At 37.4% G+C, this 14684-nt stretch overlaps 1 protein-coding gene across 1 annotated transcript; it reads right to left on the bottom strand.

The window, feature by feature from the left end:
- Positions 1-8463: 8463 nt before the first annotated feature.
- Positions 8464-14270, bottom strand: LOC113312059 (putative disease resistance protein RGA4). The gene is made up of 3 exons (XM_026560828.1): positions 14200-14270; positions 11394-12503; positions 8464-11228 (listed from the first exon to the last, which is right to left on the bottom strand). The coding sequence occupies exons 1-3, from the start codon at positions 14268-14270 to the stop codon at positions 8711-8713; spliced, it is 3699 nt and encodes a 1232-aa protein (XP_026416613.1). The 3' UTR covers positions 8464-8710.
- Between the last annotated feature and the right edge of the window lie 414 nt (positions 14271-14684).

Below are 14684 nucleotides of genomic sequence, written 5' to 3'. Positions count from 1 at the left end.
ATCACTGACAACCGCGGAATAACGGATCTTGAGATATTATGATGAATAATAAGTAAACCAAGCACATGCAACTATGAAAATACGAGAAAGATAAATCAACTCACAAGACACAAGATTTATAGTGGTTCGACCAATACATACAACTTGTATATATTGTCTACGTCCACTTTGAGCCGCACCAACTCAAATCCACTATGAAGGAAAAACGATTACAGCGTCGTGTGAATCCCAGCAAACCCTTGGTTACACCGCAACAATTACCCGAGACGATAACCTTGTCTCTTGTTCCTCACCAATATGCTCTCACAACGAAACCCTAGATTTAGACCTAAAAGCTATACAAGAAATCTCTCACCGATCTCTTAATCGTTTTCTACACAATGTACAAATTCTACAAGGCCTAACTACCTATTTATATATGTTACAAACTTGGCCACCAAGAATTCTAACCGGTTTAGGAAACCCCTTCCCTAAATAACCACGGCTAACTTTAGGAAATAATTAATTAGTCTTCAATAACTAACACTATGATCCGCAACCTGAATTTAATTCGCAAGCTGCCAACGGAGAAGAGTTGAAATACTGGAAATATATACCGGAGGAGAAGGAGAAGTCTAGACTCCACCCTAAATAATCATCTAAACCAAGTTCTATTGAGACAGAGAAATGTACCACACAACCATCCGCAACTGTCACAGATAAAAACGATATTGTACCGGATAGCATTTGAAGCAATCAGATGAGAGGAATCTCTGTTGACTATTACAACCAGCAATATGCATTGGAGGCAATAAAATTTACTCTCCTCAATGGCATGCCTGTTATGTTCTCTCATTGGGATTCCAGTAAACGGAAAGGCGTGCAGGAAAATAAATTTGTCAAGACATTGGACCCATCCATAGATAAGTTGGATACCTTTGCTGCATTTGGTAATGGTCCTCGTTTTCGTCTTCTTATGTCGGATTTGGAGATGAAATGAGGGGTTTCTCTAACTGAGACTAATGTGGAACAAGGTAAAAGAAAGCAATACTAGATTGCTATAAGCAAGAAGAGAAGAGAATTCAAGGAAGAAGAGAAAGATAAGTTTTGTGTTTAATAATTTGATTGAGTAATAGATAGATCTTACAAGACTTAATCTAGCCTTTATATAGGTTTGAAGAATAACTAAACTAGGAAACAGAAAACTAAAAGGAAATCTAAAAGAATCCTAAAAATAAGAAAGACTGAAACTAGGAAACCATGGAAGCCAAACCTCTAAGCGGAATCTTCTGGAATTGTAGTATGCCCTGCATCAGTCCCCCCTTCTAGAGTAAAGCTCGTCCTCGAGTTGTCCAAACAAACCAGAAGTTCATTGTCACCATGAAACGTAAAAATCTCTTGAACATTAAATGTGTTGGAGATATTCCAATCATTTGGTAGATCAATAACATAAGCATTATCATTGATCTTCTTTAAAACCTTGAAAGGACCATATTTCTTCATCTTGGTTTTGTTATAAGTACCCACTGGAAATATCTCTTTTCTTAGATGTATCATCACGAGCTCCCCTTCCTTGAAGGTTTTAAACCTCTTGTGTTTATCAGCATCCTCTTTATATTTAGAATTGGACTTCTCCAGTTTAGATTTTACTTCATTATGTAATTCAGTTGCTTTGTCTACAAAAGAGTCGGCTGCAGTGTTTGTACTCTGTGTGGTGGGTAAGGCTACCAAATCAAGAGTATGATTAGGTACTTTAGAGTACACAATCTCAAATGGAGTTTTCCCAGTAGAACGATTCACAGAAGTGTTGAAAGCGAATTCCATATGTGGCAATAACACATCCCACTGCTTACTATTATCCAGGCACTTAGCTCTAATCAAATTCCCAAGTGATCTATTAACAACCTCAGTCTGTCCATCAGTTTGCGGATGTGAAGTTGTGCTGAATTGTAGAACTGTGCCTAAGCGCATCCATAAACTTTTCCAGAAATAACTCAAAAATTTGGTATCTCTGTCAGAAGTGATAGACTTTGGAACCCCATGCAATCTTACTACTTCTTTAAAGAACAAAGAAGCAACATTAGAAGCGTCAGTTGATTTCTTACAAGCCACGAAGTGAGCCATTTTAGAGTAACGATCAACTACGACCATAACAGAATCATTACCTCTAGCAGTACGAGGTAAACCAAGTATAAAATCCATACTTATATCAACCCAAGGTGCATCAGGAACTGGTAAAGGAGTATACAACCCGGTATTTTGAATTGTACCCTTTGCTCTCTGACAGACCATGCATTTTTGTACGAACTTTTGTACATCACGTTTCAAAGATGGCCAGAAATATCTTTCTTCAATCAGGGCAATGGTTTTATCTCTCCCAAAATGACCACCAAGACCACTGCCATGTAATTCTCGCATAAGATGTAAACGTAAAGACCCTTGAGGAATACATAATCGATTCCCTTTAAAAAGAAAACCTTCTTGTATAAGAAAATCATCAACCCCATGAGTTTGAGAACTGCATTGATCCCATAGTTTGCCAAAATCTTCATCTTCTGGATAAATGTCTTTGATATAGTCAAATGCATAACTCTCATTACGAATTGTAGTTAATAGATGACTTCTTCTACTTAAGGCATCAACAACTTGATTCAATTTGCCACTTTTATGTCTCACGGAGAAAGTGTATTTGTTGAGTGTGGAAAGCCATCGATCATGCATTCTGTTAACTTTAGCAGAAGTATTCAAAAACTTCAAAGCATGGTTGTCAGTGTTGACAACAAATTCCCTATGTATAAGATAAGTATGCCACTGCTTAAGAGATTGAACAAGAGCCAATAACTCTAATTCATATGTAGACCATTTCTTTTGTGCATCTGAATTCTTCTCACTGTAATATGCAATTGGATGACCCTCCTGTGATAATACTGCACCAATACCAACAACAGATGCATCACAATCTATTTCAAAAGGCTTGTTGAAATTCGGAAGTGCAAGAATTGGTGCCGTACAAAGCTTTTCTTTAAGAAGAATAAAGCTTTTATCCATTGCTTCCGTCCACTCAAACTTCTCCTTCTTGAGACAGTCAGTCAAAGGTGCAGAAATAGAGCTAAAGTTCTTCACAAATCTTCGATAGAAAGAAGCCAAACCATGAAAACTACGAACATCACGAATAGAAGTAGGAACTGGCCAATCTTCAATTGCTTGAACTTTAGAAGGATCGACATGAATACCATCAGTAGAAATCACATATCCCAAAAATGTTACTGAAGAAGCCATGAAGGTACACTTCTTCAAATTAACATATAAAGAGTTGTCAGCAAGAACTTGAAACACTTGTGAAAGATGTTGGAGGTGTTCTGGCTCACTGCGACTAAAAATTAGTATGTCATCAAAATAGACAATAACAAATTTACTGAGAAAGGGTTGGAGAACCTGATTCATAAGTCGCATAAAAGTACTAGGTGCATTAGATAACCCAAATGGCATGACCAGCCATTCATATAAACCTTCACGTGTCTTGAATGTTGTTTTCCACTCATCTCCACCTCGAATGCGTATTTGGTGGTAACCACTGCGTAAATCCAACTTAAAAATAATAGAGCCCGACAGTAAATCAATCATATCATCAATACGCGGGATCGGAAATCTATAAGGAATGGTGATGCGATTTAATGCTCTGCAATCGATACACATCCTCCATCCATTGTCTTTTTTACTAACCAAGAAGGCAGGACTGGCACAAGGACTGTTGCTATGTCGTATAAACCCTTTGTAAGCAAATCATTTACCTGTCCCTGTAATATCTCATGCTCAGCAGGACTCAAGCGATAGTGTGCTTGGTTTGGTAAAGAGGCTCCAGGAATAAAATCGATGCAGTGTTGAATATTCCGTAAAGGAGGTAATGCAGTTGGTAGTTCATCTGGAAATAAAACATTATATTGAAATAATAAGGGCTTCACCTTTGCAGGCAACTCAATCATAGGCTTAGAATCTTCATGGGAATGTAAAGAATGTTGTGGGTGCAAAGAACGAATAACAGTGGCTACGACAGCATCATTCTGCGCACAAGAGTTTGAAGTGGAATTGGATGGACTAAGAACCTTGATTTTCCCATTATGAACAAAAGTGTAAGTATTCTCGAATCCATTGTGAACCGCGTGAAGATCGTATTTCCAAGGTCTGCCAAGAAGAAGATGGGTTGTCGTCATATTAATGACATCACATAGAACTGTGTCTTCATAACCCTCAAAAGAGAATGACACATAACACTAAAGAGTAATCTTCTGTGTGCTAGAGGCATTAACCCATCCTACAATGTAAGGTTCTGGATGAGAAGTTACTGGTAGTTCAAGCTTCTTAACTACGTGATCAGCAATATAATTATCCACACTTCCACTATCAATTATCATCTTGCAGATTTTACCCCCAATATAACATCTGGATTTAAAGATACTGTGTCTCTGAGACTTGCATTGTTGAGTAAGAAATAATGGACGAATCATCCCAACAAACTCATCGTCATCACCAGGTGAGTCTTCATCTTCGAACTCATTAAGCGCACCATCATTAATGAACTGAGGTTCACCAATCAAAGCATTGAATTTCCGACAATCACTAGACGTGTGCCCCGATTGCTGGCATTTATTGCACTTATCTCCATGAAATTTTGCATAAGTATTAGTAGTTCTCTGTTGCGGTGGAAATTGTTGTTGCCTGTTATGAAACCGATTCCCTGTAGTAGGAGGAGTTGGTTGCAGAGAGTGAGACTGCTGACCCGGCTGAAGATCAACTGGATTGGCTAAGATAGGTGTAGCCAGAGGTGGAGTATAAGGCACAATATGGGTAGGTTGTCGATGTGAATGGCTAACATCATCATAAGGAGGCCTGGGAATAGTCAAAACAGTATCTGGAGAAAATTTTTGAGATGAATTGGTACCCCTGGAATTATTTTGATAACGCCCTTGTCTGGATGGATAAGTCCTAGAAGAACGAAGAAGGCGATTTTCTATCTTAATAGCTTGCTGCACCGCTTCGACCATAGTAAAAACTGAATGAGTCATACCATTTTGTATTAATCTATTCAGCCCCTCAATGAATCTTGCAACTAACTGTTCTTCAGATTCTTTGAGTTGATTTCGTGCCACCAAATTATAAAAATCGGACACATATTCTTCAACAGTGAGTGCCCCCTGCTGAATGTTCTGCAATTTGATGAAAAGTTGATGTAAAGTCTCTAGGTAAGAACATATCCCTGATCAAAGTTTTCATACGTGTCCAAGTACGTATTTTCGGTTTGTTAGCGTTTCTACGATCATCACAGATCTTATCCCACCAGGCTGCAGCTCCTCCTTTGAGCTTGTAAGTCACAAGTTTGACCTTAGAATCTTCAGGGACTTCCATAAATTCAAAAAAAGCTTCTACCTCAAAGAACCAATCAGTTAGTTCTTCGATACGAAAATTTCCAGAGAAGTTGGGAATATCAGCTTTTAGCTTATATTCGGGTAAAGAACTGTAAGGGTTGTGACCAGTTTTTAAACGTCGTTCTTCAATCCAATTCTTCTCTAGATCGTTCTCACGTTCATCTTCATCATCACTGTCGAGTGTAGGAGAAACTAGCTTCTTCTTTGAATGACCTATGAACCCTTCATACGGTTTCTTAATGTTTAAAGTACGCAATACATCTTTAGGTACTTCATCATTCTGTAAAAACTGAAGTGTATCGTTTTTAGTTTTGTCTTCTAAGTCTACAAGCTCAGGCATATCCAAATCTATATTTATGTGTTTTGCAACCTTGAAAAGCTGATTCTGCATTGCTTCAAGCTTGTTATCTCTTAACCCTAATTTTTCCTCCATGGACTTCTCAAGAGTTTCAGTAATGTTTTTTGCCAAAATCTCGGTATGAGATTTGATGAGAGCTTCGATTGCTGCTAGAGTAACTGGTTGAGCAGTCATATTTTTTTTTGGTTTTTTTTTTTTGTGTGTACTTAAAAGGAATGAAAAAGGTGTTGCGGAAGCGAAGTAAAGGATCAAGTGATAGGATGAAAAACCTAAAACTAAGCGGTGATACCAACTAATGTGGAACAAGGTAAAAGAAAGCAATACTAGATTGCTATAAGCAAGAAGAGAAGAGAATTCAAGGAAGAAGAGAAAGATAAGTTTTGTGTTTAATAATTTGATTGAGTAATAGATAGATCTTACAAGACTTAATCTAGCCTTTATATAGGTTTGAAGAATAATTAAACTAGGAAACAAAAAACTAAAAGGAAATCTAAAAGAATCCTAAAAATAAGAAAGACTGAAACTAGGAAACCATGGAAGCCAAACCTCTAAGCGGAATCTTCTGGAATTGTAGTATACCCTGCATCAGAGACAGATATCGATTCTGTGTGTCCGACTAAGAAACACGCTAATGATCAACTCAATCACCGTGTTCTCAATGTAGATGTGTTTATCCGGGACGTTGAGCACAATAAAAGAATGGAAGAGCACATTATGTCTCAAGGTGTACAGAATCCACCGTCTTACCGAGCTTGAAGAAGTTAAAATATACTCGACACTTGAATTTGTTTATAGTACGTCTATGAAGGAGAATTGGATAGCCTCATGGCATGAGAATACTACACATATTCAGGGGAACTTTGAAGTTATTATTCGAGACTACAGTGGGAAACTAATTTTCGCTTACACTGGATATAATGCAAGTTTGCTTTCAGACATTTATTATGAGATGCAGGGAGTGATATATTCAAGCTCTTATGACACACCTGTTTACCTTAGGGGAATGAGTACAGAGAGGCGTCCACTGGTTGACTTTGTAGGAGAAACCACAAATATGTATGCTCGAACATGCTGGTTATTTGATCGTGGAAAGGATAGGCTTACACATGCTGGGTATACAGGGGCAGAAACTTGTTCTTTAGCTCTAAATAGCAAGTGTTCGATTAAAAAGCAAGATTTTTTGGCCAAGCAGGAAGAAATTGAGGAGATGATTTTTCCTCCGAATTATGTTGGCAAATGTCAACTTTTACTGGCTAATGAACTTCCTAAAACAAGATTCAATGAGCGGAATCGAGACACCACTCAAGCATCCACAACCCATACAAAAGAAAGCAGTATTGGTATTGTCCACGTGAAAGACAAGGAAATGGATAAATTATTGCGTGGTGGGATTGTTAATAAAGCTTACTGTGAACTTAGTGTACAACGAAGTGAGCAGACCATTACAAACTTGGACTCATCCATATATGGCAAACCACTATTGGATACTTTTGATGCCTTTGGTATCGTTCTGTTATGGAAGGTGGTGATTAATATTAAGAATATTAATGTTGGTCGGTTAAAAGGGTATTAATCGTTCTGAACTTGTACCAGTATCAAGTTCGGACCTTGAGGACAAGGTCCTTTTCAAGGAGGGTGGAATACTAAGACAACAAGAAGATGAAGTGCAGAACGATTATTCGTCGATGGATCTAGTCTTGAATTTTTCTGTTGGTTATGCTAATGTTAGCTACAAAAATCATCTAGATGTTGTGAGATGTTTACGCCAATGAACGAGTCAATCCTAAGAAGACTGTATACGGAAGCCACCTTGGCTAGGCGGACATGATGATGCTCCCGAGGCTGTGACGAATTATAATGATCCAACTTGAGGACAAATTGTGTTTCAAGAAGTTGGGGATGTTGGGACACCAACACCAATTAAGAGAATCTAGTTATTTTAGAAATTAAGATACATTTTCATATTTAGTATTTGCTTAGTAATAAAGTTATGTTCATTATTTATTCATAGTTCATTCTAGGGTAATGGATGTCAATCAATTAATTATTACAAAACTCAATTTTTTATTTGTTCTTTTTATTTGTAAATTCTATTTTAGGGTTCTTGTATAGTTGTTTGGGGTTAGAACCCTAACAATCTTCCACAAAAAACAAAAAACGCTATTAGGAATTGCGTCAAAGGCCGATCAAAATCGCGTTTCTATAAATATTATATTCTTATGTGAAGGAAGAAACCCACTTGATTAAATTGACGGTTGTGAATGAACTAAATTGATCGAAAGGACGGCTGTTAATAAATGCTCAGAAAAATAACTATTAGGTGTCGGGATTTTTTCATTTCCCCTTTACATTTAAGACACGTGGACAAATAAATAAAACGCTAGATAGATTGGCGTTTTTGATGGATTCCACCATTAGACATGAATTTTCATGATCTATTCCAACCTATGTTGTAAAAGGCGCTAGGCAAGGCGAGGCGCCAAGCCCAGCGCCTCAGGCGAGCGCCTGAAATTTAGAGAAAACAAAAATCAAGTATAATTTGGCGCCTTTTCTGGCTAGGCGCTAGACCTGCGCCTAGTGCGCCTTTAGCACTTAAGCGCCAAAGGCGCTCGCCTTTTACAACATAGATTCCAACTGTTGAGGTGGCACATAATTTAGAAGATGGAATTCTTCCACCAAAAGACTTGCTTTAAAGACCTCTATTTTCGTGGTTGGGTGGTTAATGGCATTAGGTAATGGTATGCAACTATTCCTAGCATTAACATATACTTAAGGTGTAGGTTACATGATAAATAAAAATGTGTAAGAATGGTGAAGGAGATGTAAAGGTGGTGGTATAAGTACGGAGTAAATCCACCGAATAATTATTTACAACATCGGGAACAATATATACATTAATTAAATAATCTACTAATAAGACATGGGAATTTGATTACGAACCTCATCTTAGTCAGAATCTAACTGGAGGAAGGTGGGATATCTTGTAAAACTCTTCTCCTTCTTTTATGCATCTATCCTTCATAATTGGACTCTTAAAAACAGATAGTTGTTTTAGGGAGGCGAGGCGTTGCATCTGCTCCTCTGAAGGAAGATACTTGAGATTTTTACACTCTGATATTACCATCTCCCTGAGACAAGCATAGTCACCCAACCACTCGGGCAGAGTCACCAGAGAATCAAAACAACATATCTCCAGTGTCTGTAAGGAAGTGATGTGTTGAATGTGATCCGGAAGACTAACTCCTGACCATCCGGTAATAGATAGTTTGCGGAGTGATGGAAAGTATTCGCCAATTACAGTTCCTTCATCGTCAACATTGACATCTGGAAACGGAAAGAAGTCCGGCTCTTCTGTAAATGGACCAATCTCCAGAGTTTCAAGTTTGGGGAGGTATCCTATACTGCTGAGCGTACACTTTTGGCTTCTAAGGTGACAGATTTTCAACACATGTAGAGAATTATTAGTAATGACTTGATTTCGAATTGCTTTCACATCCTCGTCCTCAAGATTCCGGTCGGGAATAAATCCTTGAAATGACTCACAACTCTCAACTTGAAGAAAGTAAAGAATGCCACTTCCTCTAAGCAATGCTTGAGGAAGAAACACAAGCCCGTCACATAACTTAATATAGATGTTGATAAGAGATGACAGATTGCTTTCCACCAATGAACTAATTGTTTTTCCATTGCATCTACAAAAATAAACTGCTTTTAGAGATGGAAATCGGGTTGGCATGCAGGTAAACTTGGGGCAGTAAGTGACTTTCAACCGCTCGAGGCGAGGAAAACTTGAAGTACTTGAAGTCGATGAAACTGCATCCGACCATTCTACCAAGTGATCCATGCAAATTATTGAGAGATCTTCCAGACAAGGAAATGAAGACACACGGCCATCGCTATTACCATAGAACTCATTTCCAATGCTTTTCACAGATTCAAATCCCTCTATTCTTAGAACCTTAAGAAAAGGAAGTATACCGAGCGGGGGAAGATATTCACATTTCTTGCAGTTTTTTAGAACGACATGCACCAAATTGGGAAGTGAATTCTTCAAGCTCATCACCCAAGTGGGGAATGTTGCACCAAGGTAGTTGTAGATTCCAAACCTTTTAAGATTTCGATTAGGTTCGAGGCCTTCTAACACTCCAAAATCATGGCCATAATCCTTGACTTCAGAATCATCAATAAGAGCTATCCGTTTTTTATAGACATCACTAAAACTTTCACCATTTCTCCAATGTAACTTCAAGCTTAAAATGTTTGGTTTTTCTTTTAGACGCCCTCCTTCGGCTTCTTCTCTATCGCGAACATTTTTCAAATGAAGAACTTTTAACTTACCACCAAGGAGATTTAGGCCTCCCAACTCTTTAATACCAAATAGAGATCCATCACCAACAACAAATACCGGTAAGTAAGTGAGGGAACTTAAAGAGCTTACCTTTTCTGGCATCGGAGGAATGTTCCAAAAACCACATCCTACGTTGATTATAAGATGTCTTAGCTTAATTAACTTTTTCATGTCCTGAGGAAGATCTTTAAGCTCATAACAATCTTTTAGAATCAATGTCTGCAGATTATAAAGAATAGTGATAGAGTTTGGTAATTCCCTTAACTTGGAGTCTGAGAGATTGAGATACCTCAAGTGTTTTAACTTGCCAATTGATAATGGTAAATCATAGATCCGACTATAGCTCAAGTCCAGTACACGTACGTAACTGAAGCTTTTGAAAATGTGCAATGCGGAGGTATTGTCAATAGAATTCCGTGCAGTGGATATGAATGTCCGCAGTTTCTTTACCTTGCGCAAGGGCTTTGGCAATCGTGAGGACTCATTCCCAAGTACCAAGTTCACACGGCGATATCTACTGATTTCCTCTCCAACCATCTCGCTAGAAGTTATTATCGAACATTCAGTCTTAGCAACAGATTGTGCGAGATCGTGTACAAAATCATGCATTTTACATGATTTTACGATTCCAAACTCATTTTTTGTCTCCTCCTGGAAGAACGAATTACTCAACAAACTGTTAAAATAATTATCACCCACGTCTTCCATTTGAACATTTGGTCTTGAAGAGCTAACGAACCCTTCTGCCATCCAGAGCCGGATAATATTTTCTCTGTTGATGATGTGATCTTTTGGGAAAAGAGAGCAATATCTAAAGCATTGTTTTAAACGTGGTTCAAGACGATCATAGCTCAACTTCAATACCCTTGCAATCTTCAATTCGCTTTCGGGTAGATCCCATATGTTGTTGTTTTCGATCGATAGCCACTCACGTTCACTCCTTTTGGAGTACATCAAACTCCCAAGAAACTTTGTTGCTAATGGCACTCCTCCACACTTTTTAGCGATGCTCATTCCGATATTCACAAAGTTTGTGGTCTTCTCTACTCCATCGTGCCCAAATACTATTTTCTCTAACATAGTCCAACACTCTACCTCAGACAAGCGGTCCAAACTATACCTAGTGCATGAAAAAATTACAGACGTCAATGAGGATAAAATTATTAGCATCTACAGAAGACATAAAATCAACTATATATCTAGTTAGTTATATTGCACACGCAAGGAAAGCATATAAGAATGCAAGATGAATCATCTATCACACAAGGGAAATGGGATTTGTTACCTGTATAAGGAACTCGTTGCGGACGCGACTTCATTACTTCTTGTAGTTATGATCACTTTGCTGCCTTGAGCGCCAATGAGAGACAAAGTAGTGAGCATATCATCCCATTCATTGTGCTCATTGTTCCACATATCGTCGAGTACTATCAAATATCTTTTTTTAATGAGCTTTTCTTGGAGAAGTTTGATCATGACATCCAAACTTGAAAGTTCTTTTCTCTCTTCATGAATGGATTCCAAAAGCTGATTGACTACCTGCTTCTGGTTTGAGTTTTGTGATACACATACCCACATTCTTATCTCGAAATGGTGTTTTACAATATCATCGTCATAGATTACTTTAGCCAGTGTAGTTTTGCCAACCCCTCCCATTGCAACAATGAGAACATATCGATAAGTATGTTGATTACTGGATGACTTGTCCAGCAACAAATTAATTATCCTTGATATATCCTTTTCTCTTCCAACAAACATTGAAGCATCGACGAGCGAGTGAGTTTCTCGGTTTCTATGACGACTACTACCACTAGTACTGTTAGAAACATCAAAACTGAATCTGTCTTTATCCATTGACACTTGATCCAACATTTCCCTAAGGTTTTTAATTTTATGAGCCATCTTCCAACGAAATCCAAGTGGAATTGACACCGAGAAGAAGTTTTTGATCTTGTCTTGTCTGCAAACTTCGATTTCCAGTCTATGTGCTAGAGCTTTGTACTCGAATTTATCTAGTATGTCTTCCGCTTCGCAGGCTACATCTTTAAGATTTTCCAGCCAACACTTGACTGTGTCTTTCTCTACTTGTTGCCTCTCTGCATCAGTTAACACAGCTTGAATGTTGCGTAAAGTTCTTTGAAGTGTTGACATTTCATCTCGGACGCCCCAATCAAGAGAAATCCTATCAGAGGCAAAGGCAACCAGCTTAGCAATTAAGGCCTCGCTTAGAGCGCTTACAAGAATTTCAGCCATATCTAATCTCTGAAAACGGTATGAAGGAGAGGAATTATATTTGTCCTTCTCTTTGGAACAGATTAGCATGCAAAGTAATCTCAAGAGCACTTTGGAGAATGGTGGAGCTATTGTAATTTGTAGAAGAATCTTTGAACTTTGACTAACCGGACATGTCAAGTTGCATCGCAATAAACTTTGAACGTGACTGCCTAGAGGCCATGTCAAATTGTCAAGTTGCAATAAACTTTGAATTTTTATTGTCTAGCTAGTTGAATTTTTATTGTCTAGCTAGCCTAGTTCATGTGAGTGTGAAGTTACGATTATTTAATCAATTCAACCATATAACACATATTTTAACACCATCTAGCGGGCAGACCATATGCCATAAAAACTGACTCCATCAAACATGGACGTAACTATCACAGACAACTTAATGGTACATCTCCTAAAAGGTTCTATGAAGAAAAAAACCCCAAGAAAATCACTGGGATTAGAGCTACTTTTTTTTGTGTTGAGTTAGCACATTAGAACTTAGAAGCACATACTCTAAAGAACAGTAATAATACTCAATTAATTGTTTAGTTTTTAAAAGTCTTTGTTGATCCCTAGAGAGCCTAAGGGGCAATTTTACTTTTTAAGTTTGCAAGTTGCTACACCTTGTGGAGTGTAAGATGCAAAAATAAGATCCGAATATTGTTTGTTAGAATGTTACTTTCATGAAACGTATAGGAAATGGCATACGTTTTGTAGAAATGTTCTATGTAATCAAAAGATCATCTTTAATCTTAACCTTTTTTTATGTGATGAAATTATTAGAAAAATCACTCCACTCAATATAAGCCGAAATCAAACTCCAAACCTCTTTGTACCAGTACAAGCAGTGGCTAACGCCAATTCAACTGTTGAGAAAAAGCTAGAAGGTTGAAAGGCCAACAGGAAGGATTGAGAATCCTTTTTCAGTTGCATGCCACGAGCCATATGATTGAGGTTTAACAAACAGCTCTTGTTTAGGGTTACATATAAGATAGCAATATCCATGCAGGCAGTGCTACTTTCTTAATTAACTCTATTAGTTACGGTATTAATAATAATGTATAAGATAGCAATATTCATGCAAGCTTAAGGTGATTAAACAAACTGAGTTTTCAGTCAAAGATTACCTCGATCACATACTTAGTCCTCCTCTAGGTTTTGATTAGACAAAAGAACCGTGGGAAACTGGGAAGGTTTTTTTCTTTCTTGATGTCCACTTGCCGTATGATTTTGGACAAGATTATATAGTTAGCCATGACAGATAAGATAAGTACCATAAAAGAAAACAAAGATTCACCTACCAACTTTTCATGAATGCAAATACGACCTTTCAAGCTATGACAGTTGAAAGCATGGGACATGCAAAAGTCGCATAACCTTGAACCAAAAAACAATATCAAAAACTGTAGCCCCAATAACCATTTACATTATTATCAGCGGTAACCCTGATTAACCCGAAATTCGTTAACATATCAAAAACACCTAAAACCCTAAACCTAACACAATCCTAAAACGATCAAGTTTCTGTATATATTGGTGCCACTAGACTAGACTAGGGTTTTGAGGGTCTAACAATATCTTTGATCGTCTTGACAACGTACGTTGCAACACCAACTCCTAACATAACTAATGCCAAATTCATTGTCTGGTTCATATCTTCTGATCTTTTCGTGATTATGGTTTTAAAATTCGCCGATTCCTTCTGTAGTATGTTTCTAAAATTCGCTGATTTTTTCATAATAATCTTTTTAAAATCACCAGATTGTTTCGTGATAATCTTCTTAAAATCATTTGATTCTTTCTAGGCGAAAGGATTTACCCACCAATGGTCATTATACTCGTATTTGGCAATATTCTCCGTATCGTCTTCGATGTAATTCTCCGCCATCGCCATTTTAATTTCTTTCTCGGTTTATTAGGTGGATTGATTTGACAGATTAAAAAAAAAATACGGGTTGTTCCGAATTATATCCTCTAAACTACAAAAATAAACAAAAATAAAATAAAATAACGGGAACATTGGGAAAATAACAAATTGATCTTATTGGTTGGTTTAAACTTTAAACTCACCGTTAACTATTTATTGAATTATTTATTTTTATTTTTTAATTCAATTGAAATTTCAAAAAAGGCAAATAGTATATATCTTAGCCTAAATTAAAGTGATTACGAAACAAGAAATCGGTCATTAGTTGACCGATCATTTTTAAATTCGCTACCACTTGAACATATACCTAAAACCTTCGGCTGTGAATTGCGTACATTAACCGTTCTTTTAATGTAAAATATCATAGGCAGTTACATTGCT

The sequence above is a fragment of the Papaver somniferum genome, chromosome 9 (assembly GCF_003573695.1).
Source record: "Papaver somniferum cultivar HN1 chromosome 9, ASM357369v1, whole genome shotgun sequence".
Lineage (NCBI taxonomy): Eukaryota > Viridiplantae > Streptophyta > Magnoliopsida > Ranunculales > Papaveraceae > Papaver > Papaver somniferum.
The sequence above is the reverse complement of the archived record's forward strand: the minus strand, read 5'-3'. Positions and strand labels throughout refer to the sequence as shown.

Bases quoted from the DNA above. Each gene is read 5' to 3' on its own strand.
- LOC113312059 (XM_026560828.1), bottom strand. From the start codon at position 14,270: ATGGCGATGGCGGAGAATTACATCGAAGACGATACGGAGAATATTGCC. The intron at 12,504-14,199 runs GTGGGTAAATCC...ATGTCCGGTTAG, and splicing joins TACGAGTATAATGACCATTG to TCAAAGTTCAAAGATTCTTC. The intron at 11,229-11,393 runs GTAACAAATCCC...TTCATGCACTAG, and splicing joins GCAACGAGTTCCTTATACAG to GTATAGTTTGGACCGCTTGT.